Here is a 17,662-nt window from a genome sequence, read left to right as displayed (position 1 = left end):
AGAATCAACAGGCCTCGACCCTTTTTCATGGATTGGTCTTTAATCTAATGGATTAAACAATAAATGTACTGTGATGTTGCTCTCCAATGGCTCGGGATTTACTGCAAAGACAGTACAAGAAGCATGGATTCATTAAGGTCCTGATTTTGGATTTTTCTTGCAGTGAATCTTGTTTAAATATCCGCACCAGTACCTGTTTACTGGGAAGAGCTTGGTTACTTTGCTCCCAGCTGCTTTTGGGAATTCAATGAGTATCTGGCCTCTTTCCTCCCACTGCCTAAACACTCACAGGCTGAGCACCCTTGCACCCCTGAGTTCCCTGCAGCTGTCCTCTGGGTGTCAGAACAGCTGGATACCAGACCTGACGGTGATGGTGGTGCTGCGCTAGCAGCAGCAGGCGGCTCGTATTCCCCAGCTGCTGGAAAGCCCGACTGCTCACTGTGCCGTCTCTGGGGAAGCTTCACTCAGGATAAAAAAGAAAACTGAACTGAACATAATAGGAAGGAAAAAAATCGAGCGGAGGCAGCCGGGTCAGCTCACTCTGGGAACGCAGGCTGTGGAGACATAACCTAAACAAGCACAAGCTCTGGAGAGTGGAGCGCAGACCTGCAGGCCGGTGAGGGTGGTGCATGGTACAGCACATCACTGCACACACCTCAGACACCACCACCTCCTCCTCACCCATCCACCCCCTGCCCCCCTTTGGTCATTCAGAAGCGGTGGAGGATTTCGCGGTATGACCATGTGCTTATAACACTGAGCCTATTCATGCCATCTGCCCATTCATCATCAGCATTTAGGGAATACAGGCAGGACTGTTTGGATTCTCAGCACAAGGCCGCTCCAAAATATGAAACCTGAACCCCCCGTCTGTTCAGTGTGAGCACGGGTGGAGTAAACATTTAGTGCTCATGCCTGAGGATTTGGAGACCATAATTGTTCTGTGCAGCACTGAAGTATTTCTGGCGGAACGATGGCTTTCCTTCATCCTACTTCAGTTTGAGAAGCTTTCTTTTCTCAGAGGCTGCCAAGACGCATCTCTCAAACATTTTATCCTTCCAGGCAGCTTCACTGTTCAGAAACACAAAAGAATAAATGCGATCTACGTGACTTTTCCAGCCTCATGCTTCTTATTTTTCTGGTCTGTTTCCCAGAGATTTTATAAACCAGAGGTGGAGCCGAAGTGTTGCAACAGTCACCGCAGACTGAAATCAAGTCACTAGAAAAACTTAAGTAGAACAATTTCTTTGTGTGCATTGTTTCCACTGGGACGTCCCAGTGGAAACAATGCACACAAAGAAATTGTTATAATTTAAGAGCGCAACAAGACATTAAACATCTGAAGACTTGATCCCAGTGTCCACACTCACAGATCTGTCTGTTGCACATTGGATACTTTATCAGGTACACCTTGATGCTGTGTATTTGTAGCATAGATTCAACAAGGTGCTGCAGACATTTCTCAGAGATTTTGCTCCAAAGCATCACACAGTCGCTGCAGATTTCAGATCATGCACCAGAAGCCTTTGATACAAGGCAAGATAGATCCATACTGTACTTTAAAGTTGTTTGCACCACGTTCTGAAACTACCATCTAAATATCACAGCAGAAATCTTCTAACATTCTACTTTAGTTAGTCTGTGTAAATTTTAGCCACAGATTCCCATCCTTAGCTAACAGGAGTACCACCAGGCGTGGTCTTCTGCTGCTGTAGACCATTTCTGTGCATTTGGAGATGCTCTTCTGCAGATCTCAGCTGATTTGAGTGGATACGTTACAGTTGCCTTCCTGTCAGCTTGAAGCAATCTGGTCATTCTCCTCAGACCTCTGGTATCAACAAGGCATTCTCACTCAGAGAACAGGATGTTTTCTCTTTTTCAGACTGTGCTCTGTAAACCCTGGAGATGGTTGTGTGTAAAAATCCCATCAGACGAGCAAGCCTTTCCCATTCGGATGCTCAGTTTAAACTTCAGGAGCTCATCTTAACCATGCCTAAATGCACCGTGTTGCTACCATGTGACTGAGCGATCAGATATTTGAGCACCCTGATGATGCTGCTGCTTCTTTCCTGTTCATCGTCCTCTTGTTCCACAGCAAAAGCTCAAAAGTGATGTGATGGAAAGGAAAAACAGCTCAAAGAAGCAGCCTCAATAGTCAGTTGTTATTTTCATTAAAGTGTCAGATAGAAGAGAAGCAATCACAGCCTATTGCTTAATTCAACACTTTGGGGGATTTTTTGCATTGGAACTGAATGACTCACTCTACAGGCGTTTTCCACTTGTTTCAACAAAACAAGTCTTCAGTCACCACTGGTCCTGGTGACTTGTTAACATGAATATCTTCACAGGTTCAGTCCCTGGCAGCGTTGATGGCTCTTGGCCTTCTTAGCGTTTGTTCACATGGTGTTTTTATAGAGGGTAACGTCTCCAGCGGCGGCTCTTCATTTCCCCACAGGCGAGCAGACCGCAGACTTCCTGGAAAAGGCTCAGTGGCACGTTTGCAGATCAGTGAGCCTTGCACATAGGCAGGCATTAGGTGACCTTTAAAATCAAGTCATGTTTGTTAACTGCAACAAGTAGATGGATTAAGCATCTCTTGACGGCTTAATGGGAAAACACACAATGCTAAAATCTCCATCCACATAGCTGTGAGCTAGTATATTAGAGGTAAGGCCCTATGATCCCCTATGACAGACCTTCCCAAAGTGGGGGGCGCAGAGCCATTGAAGGGGGGGGCATGAAAAGGAGAAAAGGAAAAGGAGTAGCCAGCACGGGGCTCCCACACAAATGCAAAGCAGGAGATGAAGCATCGCTGAATATGTTTCCAAACCAACTTCATTCTAAGCCAAAGACTAGAAAATCTGGTGAAGCAAATCTGCCCTTTGGCTTCACCTTCACAAGTGCTGAGGTAGGTCTCCCTGCAGGATTGGTTTTCCCTGTGTAGGGAGCAGCGCTGGGCTGTTTAAATCACGGGCAAACAGTATCCCACATTCTTGATTTTCTACTCCTGACATTTTGGAGATGTTAGCGCTTTATACAGTAAAGTTACAGCGGGATAATATCAGGCTGATCCTGCCAGGATTTGTTCCCTCGGTTCAAATCACGGACAAACAGGATCCCACAGCTGTTTATGTTTTTAAACCCATTTTGGACAGAGAGATATTTTTGAAAAATGTATTGACAGCAATGTTGAATATTATTACACAGGAACAAAACAACTACACGTAAAATAATCACACGTGACGCCTCTGCCTTTCTAAATGAAGGGACAGTAACTGCATGTGTGTGTAAGCATGTAAACACTGCAGACAGAGACAAAATACTGTTAATCTGACTATCTGCCATTCTGCAATTCATCTCATGTAAACAATAACGTGGCGCACAGCGTGACGTGAAAAAGGGCACATACCTTTGACGTTGCATGACGAACTCTGTATTCCTCGTCCACACATAAACCCAAAAAAGGGGTTTTTAAAAATCTCCGTTTTCGGTGATTCGAAACGCCGTTTACGTGTGAACGAAACAGCTGCGTTTTCAAAATCACCCGTGTAGGTGCGGACGCAGCGTAAAAGAGTTAGTAGTTTATTTTCTTACTACCTGTAATTTATCGCAGGTTACTTGTATTTGCTTAATTGTTTACTAAATGTTTGAGGTGTGAAAAAAACGCAATGGAGCAAAATATGGGCGTGTGTGGTTGGAGGATGTGTTTGTGCGTGTGCATGCGCGGGGGGGATATTTTTCTTGTAAAACAAAGGGGGGCCCAGCAAAAAAAAGTTTGGGAACCACTGCCCTATGAGCACTCTCAGCTGGAAAGAAAAACTCCCTTTCCAGAGGAAAAAACCTCCAGCACAACCAGGCTCGCGGAGGAGCAGCCGCTGGGGGTTGAAGGGAAAGAGAAGAGGGTGAAAAAAGATAAGATAGAGACAAAACCCACAGTATGAGAGAGAGGATAGAGTTTAATGACATGCAGCAGGGATTTATAAATATACAGGAAGCTATCAACTGGGATTTTCCCACACTACCATCTCTGGGGTTTATCATCTAACCAAGCAGCAGTTCTCTGGGTGAAAATGCATCGCTGGCGCCAGAGGCCAAAGGAGGGTGGCCGGACTGCTTTGAGCTGACTCAAATAAGTCCTATTTTCCTTTAGTTTGCTGTGGTGGTGTGTTTATACCAGGACATTGTGGGTTTACAGAGACAGAGAGTGGGTGTGGGTAGGTAAACCAATTCAGAGCCACCTAAAAGAATGTTGTCTATACAAGAGATGAGTGGGAGGGGTGCTAATAAGAGGTGAGATGCAAAAGGGTCTGGTCAGTGATTATGGGGTACCAGGCTACAAGCTGACTATCTCCATCCCTTTATGTCCCAACTTCCCGCCCTCATCCCAAACCGGTCACAGCAGATGGCCCCGCCCCTCCCTGAGCCTGGTTCTTCCAGAGGTTTCTTCCTGTTAAAAGGGAGTTTTTCCTTTCCCCTGCCACCAAGAGCTTTCTCCCAGGGGCTCGTCTGATTGTTGGGTTTTCTCTGTATTATTGTAGGGTCTCTACTTTACAATATAAAGCGCTTTGAGATGACTGTTGTTGTGATTTGGCTTTATATCAGTTGAATCAATTGCAATTGAATCAAATCTATTGATGGCTGCTTCCAGCAGGATAACGTGCCATGTCACCAATCTCATTAATCACAAACTGCTTTCTTGAACAACACAGTGAGTTTGTACTCAAATGGCCTCCACAGTCACCAGATCTCAGACCAGTAGAGCCCCTTTAAAATGTGGCAGAACAGGAGATTCACATCATGGATGTGGAGCCAAGAAATCTGCAGCCACTGTGTGATGCCATCATGTTAATGCACCCTACTGAATCTTTACTGTAAATACTTGTCTTTACTGAGTGCACCTGTGCTATAGCTGTGCAGTGGTAGATTTTAATCCTGAAGAAGCTGCATAAAAAAAAAAAATTACAGCTTGGAAACAACAGAAATGTCACCTGTAGCACAGAGTTACAGCCACTATCCACATCCACCTAGTCTAGCATGACTTCCAGGTAGGAATAAGAGTTTTCTGAGGCTTCTACTCCTTTCTGAAAATTAACAGCAAAGTTCACAATGCCCACTTTGGGAATATGATTCACAAATAAAGCCTGCTGCAGTCTCCTCCTACTCCGCAGCGACAGCCGAACAGCATATTTCTATCATTCACCACCGTTTCACCCTGCGTTATAAAAGGTGTAGGAGTTTCTCTGCACAGCAGGCTGATGATTTAGAAGAGGCAGGACAGCTGAAGCGAGGTGAACCTGGGTCAGCGGCAATATTGAAAGGGACTCGTGCACTTTGTTCCTCAGAGATGTTTAACCGAAGAGTGTCTGGTACAGTGGAGTTAAATGATGGTGGTGGAGACATTACTGAAGAAGCAGGAACATTAGTTTGCAGCAGACTAAACACATAGGTTTCCCTATCTCTCTCACACACACACACACACGGGTACGCCTATAAATCATCTGAAGTGTTGGGCATGACTGGCCTGCACGCCTTTCATTTAAAGCAGCTGCAGAAATAAACGTGCCGTAATTATTAAAGGTGGACCGAGACGCATGGTAATGGACTTGTGTTGAGATTGGCACCCGGATGGATTTATGACTTCACTGAAAAGGCAACTGACAGCATGAAGTCTTTATGCGCTCTGAATTTAGGTGATAAAGTAACCAAACACACAGACTCGTGTGAGGATTAAAGCCTTCAAATCTGGTGCAAATTAATAAAGTTAATAAACTAAGAAACTCAGACCTGCACAAAGACCATCTGAGCTGCTTTTTCAGGTCAAGTGTTTAACCTCTGAGTAAACACCCAGAGCAGCCCTCCCTCTGCTGGACAGACAGATTAGACCCTTTATTTTGATTTTCCAGGGAAAACCAAATCAACTCGGTTTTTCAGTTAAGAGACTGAAGAGAGAAGAGAAATCACGATAGCTGCGTCTCTTACCATCAAAGGAACATCGACAGATGTTTATTAACAAGCTGTGTCATAAACAGAGAAAATTATTTTAGGATTTTTGCCGTTTTCAACATATTCGTCGTCTTTTGAAATTCTTGTTTCTTTGACACTTGTTTTTTGTAAAAAAATAAATAAATAAGCGAAATCCAGCATTTGAAAATCAGAAAATTAGCATGTGTGATTATTTTTGTCATTGACTGGCACCCGCATTCAGCGTGAAGTACAAAGCAGCTGCAAATAAGCTGAAATTATACATCAGAAGACAAACAAGTCAAAGCCTCAGGGCCTCAGCTCTCCAAAATCAGTTTTAGACCCCCTTCATTATCTTGTAATCAAGCTGTCTCAAATCACAGATTATCCTCTTTACAGGAAGCAAAGTATAATAGGCCAAAGCAAAGACAGCGTCACGATAACGAGCGTACAACAGCCGAGAGGAGCGTCTCTGTCGTGCTCTTTAAGAGTCCCTGAGAAAGAAGAAAAGTCCTTTGGGCTTGAAGTATTGTTGTTATTTATTACATTTGTCTGTTTAAACTTTTTAAGGACATCTTCAATCACTTTATAGGTCCCTTACTAGTACTGGTTTGGACCTGCTTCTGTTTCTGAGCTGCTGCAATTCGTCATGGCAGAGATTTGACAAGGTGCTGGAAACATCCCTCTCAGGTTTTGATCGATGTTGACATGATAGCTTCACACAGTTGCTGTAAAGGAGAATCTCCGGTTCATTTGAAATCACCGTAATGTTATGGGGTGGTGTGTTATCCAGCCAGAAGGAGCCATGGGACACGCGGTCTTAACAGCTGGACGTGTTTAGCAACAACACTGAGGAAGGATGTAGGATTTAAACGATTCTCAGCTGGTACTCAGAAGCCCAGTGTGCTAAAACTACTTGTTGTTCCTAGAGTATTTAAAAGTAGAATGGGAGGGAGAGCCTTCAGTTTTCAGGCCCCTCTTCTGTGGAACCAGCTTCCAGTTTGGATTCAGGAGACAGACACTATCTCTACTTTCAAGATTAGGCTTCAAACTTTCCTTTTTGCTAAAGCATATAGTTAGGGCTGGATCAGGTGACCCTGAATCCTCCCTTAGTTATGCTGCAATAGACATAGGCTGCCGGGGATTCCCATGATGCATTGAGTGTTTCCTTTCCAGTCACCTTTCTCACTCACTATGTGTTAACAGACCTCTCTGCATTGAATCATATCTTTTATTAACCTCTGTCTCTCTTCCACAGCATGTCTTTATCCTGTCTTCCTTCTCTCACCCCAACCGGTCGCAGCAGTTGGCCCCGCCCCTCCCTAAGCCTGGTTCTGCCGGAGGTTTCTTCCTGTTAAAAGGGAGTTTTTCCTTCCCACTGTCGCCAAAGTGCTGCTCATAGGGGGTCATATGATTGTTGGGTTTTTCTCTGTATCTATGAAGCGCCTTGAGGCGACTTTTGTTGTGATTTGGCGCTATATAAATAAAATTGAATTGAATTAAAAAAAAAAAAAATACCCCACAGTACTAACACCACGAGCAGGGGCCTGAACTGACGACACGAGTAGGATGGATCAGTGCTTTTCATGACCCTACCATATGAATATTGTGTAAATGGTAGCCTCACTCTCCTCTTGTTAGCCGACAGGAGCGGCATCTGGTGTGGTCTTCTGCTGCTTAAGCCCATCGGCTTCACAGTTTAACCATATTGCGTTCAGAGATGCTCTTCTGCATATCTTAAATGTAAGAAGTGGCTATTGAGATTGCTGTTGCCTTTCTAGAGCCATCTACTACCACTGACTGGATACTTTTTCAGACCGTCCCCTGTAAAACCCCAGAGATGGTTGTGCAGAAAAATCCCAGCAGATCAGCAGTTTCTGACACACTTGGACCAGCCCCCCCGTCACCAACAACCGTGAGTGGAATTTAGGATTGTTGTCTAGTTTGATTTTAAAAGGAAAGTTTTTTCTTTCTTCATGAGCAGGCTGTGAGTTAAGAAAACCTCTCTGTCGTACAATAACCTGTTAACAGTGTCAAACGGCTGTTTGATGATTTTAATGAAGTCAAATGAAGAACTCAAAGTAAAAGAACCAACACTGAGCTGAATCCTCAAGTCTGTATGTATTGAAATCCTTCCATATTACAGGTATAACGTACAGTACATGTATATTGGTGTACAGACAGGCAATTTAAAAAAGGGGGCTAAAATTATTGAACGATACAAAGAACAGCATATACAAAAGCTTATTTAATGATTCAAGTACCTTTAACTTTATACTTCAGTCCTCTGGAGAATTCAAAAGCATCTGTACAAAATGTACAAGAATTGTATCCCAAGTTTCATCAGCCCCAGGTTTCCTCTGCGATTAACATCTGACTGTATGTCGTGTAACTTTCAAAGTGAAGTGCAGGAGAAGCGAGGAACACAGAAACTCACAGTACAAAACTTCCATCAGTGAAGTTGCAGAAGTCGAATTTGAAGATTTCACTGAACTCACCCGGAGGCGTCTAAACTGGATCCATCGGGTTAATGTCTCAGCTCAACACACGAGAGGACGGAAACAACAAATGTCTCACAGCAGGTGCATTACTCACTAACACATCCGGTTACTCTGCATCGCTCTGAGTTTACAGGTCTGTCATTTTCAAAACATTCCCAAAAACCTGCTAACAAATTTCATTGAAGGGTCGGTGTAGTTTGCTCCTAATTAGCTATGAGAGACTGTGTGCACCATTTACATGTCTGAGTAAACCTCGGCCTCTGTGCTTCAGCGACAGCCGTTCAGTGGATCTATATTTAATCTCGTCTTCTGTATAGTTAGAGGCAGGAAACAGCACAGTGCTGAATTCAGCTGGTCTGAACACGCACACAGCAGATTAATTGGACAGAAAAGCACTGATATTGCTTATAGATTCATCCATGAAATAAGATGATGCTCATTTTCAGAATTTTTAGTTTTCTGCTGCTTTTTAGTTACGCTGTCAGGGGCAAATGTGTACTTCCCAATGAGTTGCCGAGCGGTTTCTGGCAGTTGTGAGTTGAAATTGACCACAAATGCGTATTATATAAAGTTGCTTTGGTTGCTAGCGGATTGCCACAGTTGTGGAAGTCTGCACAGCAGATGCTAAGTACTTTTGAAGTGGTAGTAAATCTTGAAAAAAGTCTGACCAAAATAATGAAACGATGATAAGTCAGTGGTAAGGCACAACTTCCATATCTAGTTTGTGTCGCACTTTTTCGAGCTTCACTAAAACTCAGCGGTGTTTGCGGATGACTGTACATCGCCCATGCAAACTATAGGCGACAACTGCAATCTACTAGCAACCAAAGCAACTGCAAGGAGCTATCTGATGCCTTTGCGACCGCCAACAGCGACTCATCAGCCGGTCAGAGAACTCACATTTTTCAGTAACGACCAAACCGAACAGCAACCTTGCACAGAGGAAAAAACAAAGCCAACAGTTGTGCGTTGATTGCACTGAATTTTTTGGTGTCAAAGACCAAGCGTGCAATACCCTCAACCTTTAGGTGACCACGTGGGAGGGAGCGTGTCTCCAAAGAAAGCCGGGACACGGACTGACTGCATTCGCTCTCAGACAGATTGCTGAGAGTTTGCAGATAACTGTTGATACAGTCAGTCTGCAGCGGTGAGGGCGACTCATCTGTGATGCACATCTTTACAATAGGAAACTTGACTCACCTGGTCTAAACCGGTTGTACCGTGGTTATATTCCTACATCAAAGCAAGGCTGATGAGCACCTGCGTCATTTTGCAGTTAAATTGCCGTCCTGCAGCAACTACATCGTTATTTATGGAAGAATTACTGCTTCAAATTTAAGCGATTTCATGCAACTGCCAACGTGACCTCATTCAATCACAAACTGATATCAGACTGACTCCAGCATCTTCTTCCCGTCCTCAAAGCTACACCTATTTCAAAGGCAACAAGTTTATTGCACAGTCGCAGCAACGTTTTTGGTACAGCCACTGTATTTTGTGTGACTGCAGCATTAGATACGTTACAGACAACTGCTAAGCTATAAAACACATTTTACCGCGCGCTGCTGTCGTCTTATTAAAGGGCTTGTATAACGATCGATAGCCGACTGGTTTACAACAGCAGGAGGATGTTTTGTTTTTCTGACGAGCTGCTGTGAATGTCGAGCCACTCGACTATGGCAGGATTGACCAGCATTAACTGTTTTCTTTTAGTTTTTCATGGATCTACTCTGGGAAAATGCCATTATGATAAAAACAGCGTTACACTGTCACACCGACAAACACCTGGAAAATTATTGACCCATAAAATAAAGCGTTGCCTGTATCTACACAGTGAAATCATCCCAATAATGACCGATGGTTTTTCAAACCACTGCAGGTACTTGTGAGAAATTACATTTCTAAAAAAGAAAAGCATTTAAAAATCAAGTCAAATCAACTATTTAACCTTACATGTGAATTCATTCTGGGTTTGCTGCTGTCAGAGATCACTGTACACTTCAAAGCCACCATCCAAACTGGTAGACGTCTGTGGTGATTTAACATAAAAGCATACGGACACTTATACACTTACTGATGATTCTCTAAAGAAAAACTTACATTAAAAAAAATGCTGCAGCTCATTAAAAGAGTCCCAATGAAAAGCAGAAGCAGTTAACAAAAAGCATGAAACAGAGCCTTTAAAAGTCTGCCGTGGGCTTACTTCTCTGTGCAGCTCTGATGCACCACAACTTTAACTTTATTAAAAAAAAACAATAAGTGTCCTTCACCGTCACAAAGTGTGACAGCAAACATTTAACTCAGTCAAAGTAAGCGACAGCCTTGACGGCATCTTTACATTCAGTCTGAGTGTAATTATCATTGGATTTAAGACTATGTGAATCCTTCCAAAGGCGTTAACACTGTACCATTTACTTACTGTTATACATCCTATTAACATGCACAGTTTAAAAATAAAAAAAATCCACTGTTGAAGCTCCCCTTCAATTGAACGAAGCACTCGCCTTGGTGAAAACGAACTGATGAAAGGGAGCTTTGGCTACATTAGATACGGTCGCTGGCTTTGATGGGCCGTTTCTGAATGAGTGTGAATGCGAAGTGGACATCATTCCAACTTTTGTTTTTGTGAAAACAGCCCTTCTGACCGCGGGTGGACGGCGCTCTGCAGCGTCACGGCCGCTGCGAGTCGTACTGCTAGTAGCGGTTCAGCTTGTCTGGGTCATTGGAGGCCATGTGGGTGAAATCCTGGAAAATGTCCTGGTACGTTTCATCTCCTGTAAAAACACGGGGGAGAAAAGATGTGAGTAACAAAACTTTTTTTATTTTCTTAGGAAACAGTGTAAGACCATAGACTGTATATCAAAGATGGACATTTTGACCTTTAAAAAAACAAAAACAAAAACTAGATAAACAAACAAAAGGATTATAATTTACAAAAATACATCATTTTGTAATTAATAAGATTTAAAACTAGCGACTGGTCACTTCTGTACAGTAGTATTTTTTGCAACCAGAAGGGTCGCCCCCTGCTGGTCATTAGAAAGAATGTCGGTTTAAGGTACTTCCACAAAGCAGTGAATTTATGCTTCAGAGTTAAATCTGCACCGCCTTAAGATACGGCTGTGAAGTAATGAATCCTTCTTTGAAGACCACTTTAAGTCCACTCCCTGGGGGGGCGCACGTGCAGCTGGTGCACTGTAAAGTCCCCGTTGGTGAGTCTGTGTGGTCACAAAAAACAGAAACGTGGCATCCCCACAGACCCTTGCGGTCCAATCTATATCGCTCAACGTCTGTGTTAAATCTAGCCGTCAGTAACCTGAAGAAATGCATCTGTACATCGTGTTAAAGCAGCTGCAACGATATTTATTGGCCTGTTCAGTACAGTAAATTCCTTCTGTGCATTTGCTTCCACTTTTTCCACCAGAGTTTCTTTTTTTTTTTTTTTTATTCATCAGTGAGAGAAAAACAATTATTGCCTCAATATAACTCGCAGATTTCAGTAAATCCCTGGAGGGAGACTCAGAAACTATTGCAATGTGAATGAGGAACAAAAAGTCAAAAACGTAAGGAACAAATATGTTTGCCTCTGAATGGTGCCAGGATTTTATTTGTTTCTATTGTAGCTGGCACCGTATCTAAAAACACAGAGTTACTGTAAAGTAATCACAACATAATCCCCGAGCACAGGTCTGAATACTGGCAATCATGCCGGCCACTTGGTAGGCTTTACAACGATTCACCAAAGTCGTCTAAATCAACCACGAAACCCTACACTGTAACCTGACGTGCCTCTCCCTAGAAATGCACTGTGATTGGCCCGTTTAGTACCATCCTTCCCTCCTATTCACATCCAGCTATTTCTTCTGTCGTTGTATCGCAAATCAAATGAAAGAGAAACGATCAATTCAGCAAGAGAATCTTAATTGCCAACGTAGTGGCAACAATGTTACCCCGAACACAGGTGCCACTTAAGTGGTTTTTGTAATTTGCAGTTCCACTTTCAGCCTCATCATCGGACAGTTATCGCAAAGGTACAGCCAGACGTCTGCGAGCCTGCCTGTTTTTGTGACTCCAGCTGCACAGACTCTACATAGGACTCAGACAGAATTATGGGAATTATGTACATCTTTTATATACAGTCTATGACAAAAACACTTCATTGTAGATACGTTTAAGAAGGAAAAAAAACTGTTTACTGGACTGCTCATAACTTATGTTCACTACAAACTAAAGTATTGACGGAGCTGCATGAAATAATAAATCCTCCATCTCGTATCTTCTGCTGTAGCACAAATGTTTTGTTTCCTGCGTAGAGGCAGGTGTTTAAACAATGTTCACAAATAGCTGAACCTTTCCCCATATTCCCCTTCATATTCTGCCAAAGTCTTCAAGTTGTCAAGACTACAGTGATCATAAACCCCAATGCCCTCATTGTGCAGATGTAAAGCAGGTAAAACATGCACAGAGTTTCATGCAAAGTGGGGAGGGGGCTCATGCAGCGACAGTGTCATCAGTGTCAACAAGAGTGAAAAAGAAAAAATAATTAGCCATACCTGTTAAGAGTGCTGGCGTGGTTGCGAAATATGAAACAGAACAATGTAGAGGGGAGAAAAGAGGCGAAGGACAGAAGAAGCAAAAGGCAAATGTTTGAGGAAACAGTCAGCGAGGCCCTCGTTAGCAACGGGACACGGACTCGGAGAGAAAAGACAGCCCACAGACAGCAAGTTTGTTTCATCAACAACTGTATTGTGTTTAAAGTGCAGGAGTTTATGTACAAAAATACAGTTGTGTTGGCCTCAGCACCCCAAAGAAAGAGAGAAAAGAAGAAAGGCACAAACTCTGGGGAGGAGAGTGAGAAAAGCAAAATACAAAAAGTGACAGAACAGATTTACATAAAAGAGAACGTGAGAGTGTGTTAGGAGGAAGAGAAGAAAATTCCACCTTAATCAGATCAGTGGTTCTCAGTCGGTTTTAAGGGTAAATTTCTTGTTTTGGGGGGTTTTAAGAACACGACATGATGTTGTAAAAGAATAGTATTTAAAAACATCGTAAAATTATTTTAAAAAATCATTTAAATGCCAAGAAATATTAAACCGAGAACCACGGCTCTGCACTTCAAACACTCGAGTCAAGAGAACTTCTTTTAAAGAGAAAAGAAAAGGAACAGAGGACTGATGAGGTCACCTCTCCCTCACATTCATTAACCCTGAATATCCCTCATCACTCTCAGCACTCATCAGCTGATTGGAGGGTGCTGATGAAGAGGCGCTGGAGTACCAAACATGTTTTTAAATCTCCTTTTCTGCTCAACACAAACATCCTCTTACAATCACTGCTAACAAACCTGCTGCTGACCTGTTCGGCATCAGCAGCAGTTTCTAAATCAGTCTCTATCAATAACCATTAAATAAACAACAACAAGACAAAAGAACTTCTAGTTATTTGTTGTAAGGTCCAAACAGCTACTAACAGTGCATCTTCCTCCAGCTGTGCATTTCGCCCTTAGTGTAAACGCTCCGTTCTTCGAGAAGAAATGAGCTCAGCCCTCCTCTTCCTGTGTGTCAGCACACACAAATGAATAAATCCTTTTGCTCCACAATCGCACACAAACATTTCATAGAGAACTACTAAACACCAGATCTCTAACATCCAGGGACATCCACACAAATCAGCGATTAGAAACGTTGCATTGACGCTCTGCCTGCAGCAGGGGGCGCTGCTCTTTCAGTGACCGTTTCATCAAAGTGCTTTGGCGCCCTCCGAGCAGTCGGGGCAACATGAGAGAGACGATGTGGGATGAAACTGGGGTACAGTTCAATCATTCATTGCCTGTCAGCAAACCTCACCCTCCTCTCCGTCTACATTCATTTTGAAAACCTAGATTGTTTTACAGTTTCTTTGCTTGTTTTTTTTTTTAAATAATAAAGCTCCCATAATGATTAACGTGAATATAAGCCAGGACAAGCAGGCGATCAAAACCTATACATGGTTACATGTGGATACGTTTCTAGACTATTGCACTATTGCTGCTTGAAATGTACCACCTTCAAATCCACTAACATTCAGGACGATTAGTGCAAGGGCTCTAAAAGTCCTTTTGTCTTACAATTCTGGATTTCCCATGATTATGGGCAATGAGCAAGCACACTACAACCAAGACACTCAAAAGAAAAGTATGCGAACACAAGAGTCCTCATGGCACTTACTGCTGTGCAACCAGAGTCACTCTAAAAACATCATTTACAGCATGTACAGTAAGAATACCTAGACTTACTAGAGTCATCTCTATAAAAGAAAACTGCTCTAAAAACATCTGTCATGTAACACCAGAAAGATGCGTCATTAAATAAGTAAACAGGACTTGACAAGCAGTTAAGACTTCAAATAAGAACCATACAGTCATGGGAAAAGGTACAGCAGTTGCATAACCATTAACAGGAAGGTGCATAAATGACTTCTGAAAGGTCAGTTGGAAAGGAAAAAAGATTACAGACACGCCTCTCACGACCATTTTAAAAAGCATCATTCAAAAAGTCTTGATTATTGCCAGATACTGTAGTAGAAACTGCCCTCCCTCTGAGGTCTGAGTGTCACTGGATACTGGTGGCAGTTACTGGGCAGATTTATTTATTTTTTTATTTATATATATATATATACTTTTTTTTTTTTTGCAAAGATACTGTGACTGCTGGCAGAAACACAACAGGAATTTAAAAATAACAATTACTTTAATCAAAACAAAACAAAAACCTACCTTCTAATCACCTCTAAAACCGAGGAAAAATATTTTTGTGCTATCAGTAACTTGACATGAGTAACAGTCACTTAAATGGAAAAGGTGGATGTTCCAGTTTGGAACAAAAACTAATACTGCCCAGAGTCGATGGCTTTAACCCTGCCGCTGAGGGACAAGGTGCAGAGCTGGTGGAGCACCTGGCAGGAAGTTGTAACAGCAGGACACACGAGCACAGCTGGCAGAGTTAGGCTCAGCTCACTTAAAGGCCAGTGGATTAAATTCCTCTCAATAAAGAAATCGCCCAAATTTTTAACAATACCCCTGAGAATGGATGATTGGGGGTGGTGCTCTTTTAAGTCAGCTGACCCCAACTCCGACACTTTATGTTTCCTAGGCGTCGTTGGCTCAACACGCAGCGGCTGGTTATTCAGATTCATCCAGCTGCAAACTAATAAACTCCTGCATGCACTTCCTGTACTGCATCTCGGTGGGGCTGTTGGAGTTATATTGACCTGACTGGCTGTAGGGCCCCTCCGCCTCCCGCATCTCCTCGTTCATCTTGGCTAGTCGCAACCTGGGGAGCGAATAAAGAAACAGGGAATTAAAGGTAACAGCACATCTCAATCCACTCTGTAATCTAAGATTAGTACCACGACACTCACAGGGTGACAATGTCTGCGTTGGCCGCCTCCACCGCTATGGACAGCGGTGTTTTCTCCTCAATGTCTGTAGCGTTTTGATTCGCTCCTCGTTTCAAGAATAAACACACTTGCCTGCAACGGAAATGCAAGTTGTTTTTTTTGAGTGTAAAACATAATCCGCGTTGCATTTGTAGTAATAAAGGTGGGGAGAAGTGGAAACAAACCCCGTGTGTCCCAGCATGGTGGCATGATGGAGGGGTCCTCGGCCCTGAGCGTCCTGTTGGTTCACATTCGCTGCATTTTGGAGCAGAAACTCACAGGTGACCAGAGACCCCTGAAATTTACAGGTGTTTATAATGACACATGCCTTTCTTTCAAGAAGCACAACACATTAGGTCTAGATTTGTTTTAATTCACACACTATGCTTTTAACAGGTAAACATGGAGGAGTATAGATATTAGTATCTGCAAATGTCTCAAACCCAAACTAAAGGAAAGCTGGATTAAACTAAACAGGTGTGATATCGTTTCCATGAAGTCAAATGCTCGAGTAAATAAGAACGTCTCTGTAATTTTTAGATAATACTGGCGTTCATCACTGCTACCCTGCAGGCTCCTAGTCGATGCATGTATGGCATTAATATCCAATTTCTAGGTGACTTCCTTCTTGAGTTATCGTACAAGATATTCATAAAGCTTGACCTTAAGATCGATGTTCAGTGAGATTCTAACTCCTCACAGATTATTAAGTAGATATTTAGTAAATCGCAACCCCCAATCCCGCCCACTCTGCAGGCAGAGGAGCCTTTTACGACCGAGAGGAAAAAGCTACGAGTTTATTATTTGGCTGAAACTTGACGCAGACATCGAAGACAGGCAACACTTTATTTCATCCACCTGTGTGACATAAAACTGGTGAAAAGGTTTTAAATCTGCCGACCACTGAGTTTAGCGATGTATCGTACCAAGCTGAATTACTGTAGCCATACTGACCCCCTGCACTGCCATGATCAGCGGGGTCCTCTTTTCCTCCTCCGTATTGACCCAGTTGACCTCGGCTCCGTGGGCTAGCGCCTCTGCCATGTCCGGCAGGCTGCGGGCGCAGGACGCCCAGTAGAGCTGAAGACCCGGGCTGTACTCCTTGGGTTCATAGAAAACCATCTCCTTACAGGGTGACGGAGGAGGCAGTGTGGCGGGCATGGGCATGGGTGGAGTCTCAGCGGGTTCTGAAAATGAGAAGATGGGTGTGAGCGAAGTCAAAGAAATTTTCCTTCTAACTGAAAAATACTATACCTTCTACAACACGCCTTACAACACAAAGCATGTATGATTGCATAATGCCCTATTTCTCTCTCAGAATCTCAGCGTCTCAGCACAGAAGAAAGCAGAGGTGAGTGCGTCTTACCTGCATCTGCCAGGCTGTCATTGGAGGGGGTGGTGGCCAGCATCTCCCTGCTCCCATCAGCACTGTTCTGGATGCCGCTGTCTGCACTTTTTACTGTAAAACAGAGTCTGAGTCACTGCTTGTAGAAGAACGTGAAGATATTTGCTGAGCGTATGAAATAAAAGGAGCACTCTGCTACTGCTGCTTGTTTCTGGCAGTGGAAAGTAACTCTTATCAGAGCTTGTTTGTAGCCAATCAATGTGTTCGGCCTCTCAAACTTATTTCAGCCTGATTAACAGAAACAGCAGGTGTTCCTAATATTTTTTACTCAAGGTGCCGACAGTGTGGGAAGAGAAAGAGAACCGGATGACAGATCCCCGCCTTCACCTTAAATTCCAGGTCCCTAAAAACCAAAAATATGACACAGATATATGCGAAA

At 43.1% G+C, this 17,662-nt stretch overlaps 1 protein-coding gene across 2 annotated transcripts in view; it reads right to left on the bottom strand.

Moving 5' to 3' along the window:
* Positions 1–8,063: 8,063 nt before the first annotated feature.
* The window catches only part of LOC147313621 (arf-GAP with coiled-coil, ANK repeat and PH domain-containing protein 2-like), a 49,432-nt gene continuing 39,833 nt past the window's right edge, over positions 8,064–17,662 (bottom strand). The window contains exons 19-24 of one of the 2 annotated variants that reach the window (XM_086263299.1): positions 17,245–17,337; positions 16,833–17,065; positions 16,064–16,173; positions 15,861–15,971; positions 15,711–15,772; positions 8,064–11,236 (exon numbers count right to left, since the gene is read on the bottom strand). In XM_086263299.1, the coding sequence (XP_086119425.1) occupies positions 11,157–11,236; positions 15,711–15,772; positions 15,861–15,971; positions 16,064–16,173; positions 16,833–17,065; positions 17,245–17,337 (689 nt within the window). In that variant the 3' untranslated portion in view covers positions 8,064–11,156. Of the gene's footprint in view, positions 11,237–13,186; positions 15,773–15,860; positions 15,972–16,063; positions 16,174–16,832; positions 17,066–17,244; positions 17,338–17,662 lie in introns of those variants that run through there. The other variant, XM_086263298.1, reaches the window with a different exon arrangement.

Source organism: Aulonocara sp. 'chitande type north' Nkhata Bay, linkage group LG15, assembly GCF_057382095.1.
Source record: "Aulonocara sp. 'chitande type north' Nkhata Bay isolate Kocher_YH1m ecotype deep benthic linkage group LG15, A_spYH_male_GT1.1, whole genome shotgun sequence".
Classification (NCBI taxonomy): Eukaryota; Metazoa; Chordata; class Actinopteri; order Cichliformes; family Cichlidae; genus Aulonocara; species Aulonocara sp. 'chitande type north' Nkhata Bay.
This window is presented reverse-complemented; position numbering and strand designations above follow the sequence as displayed.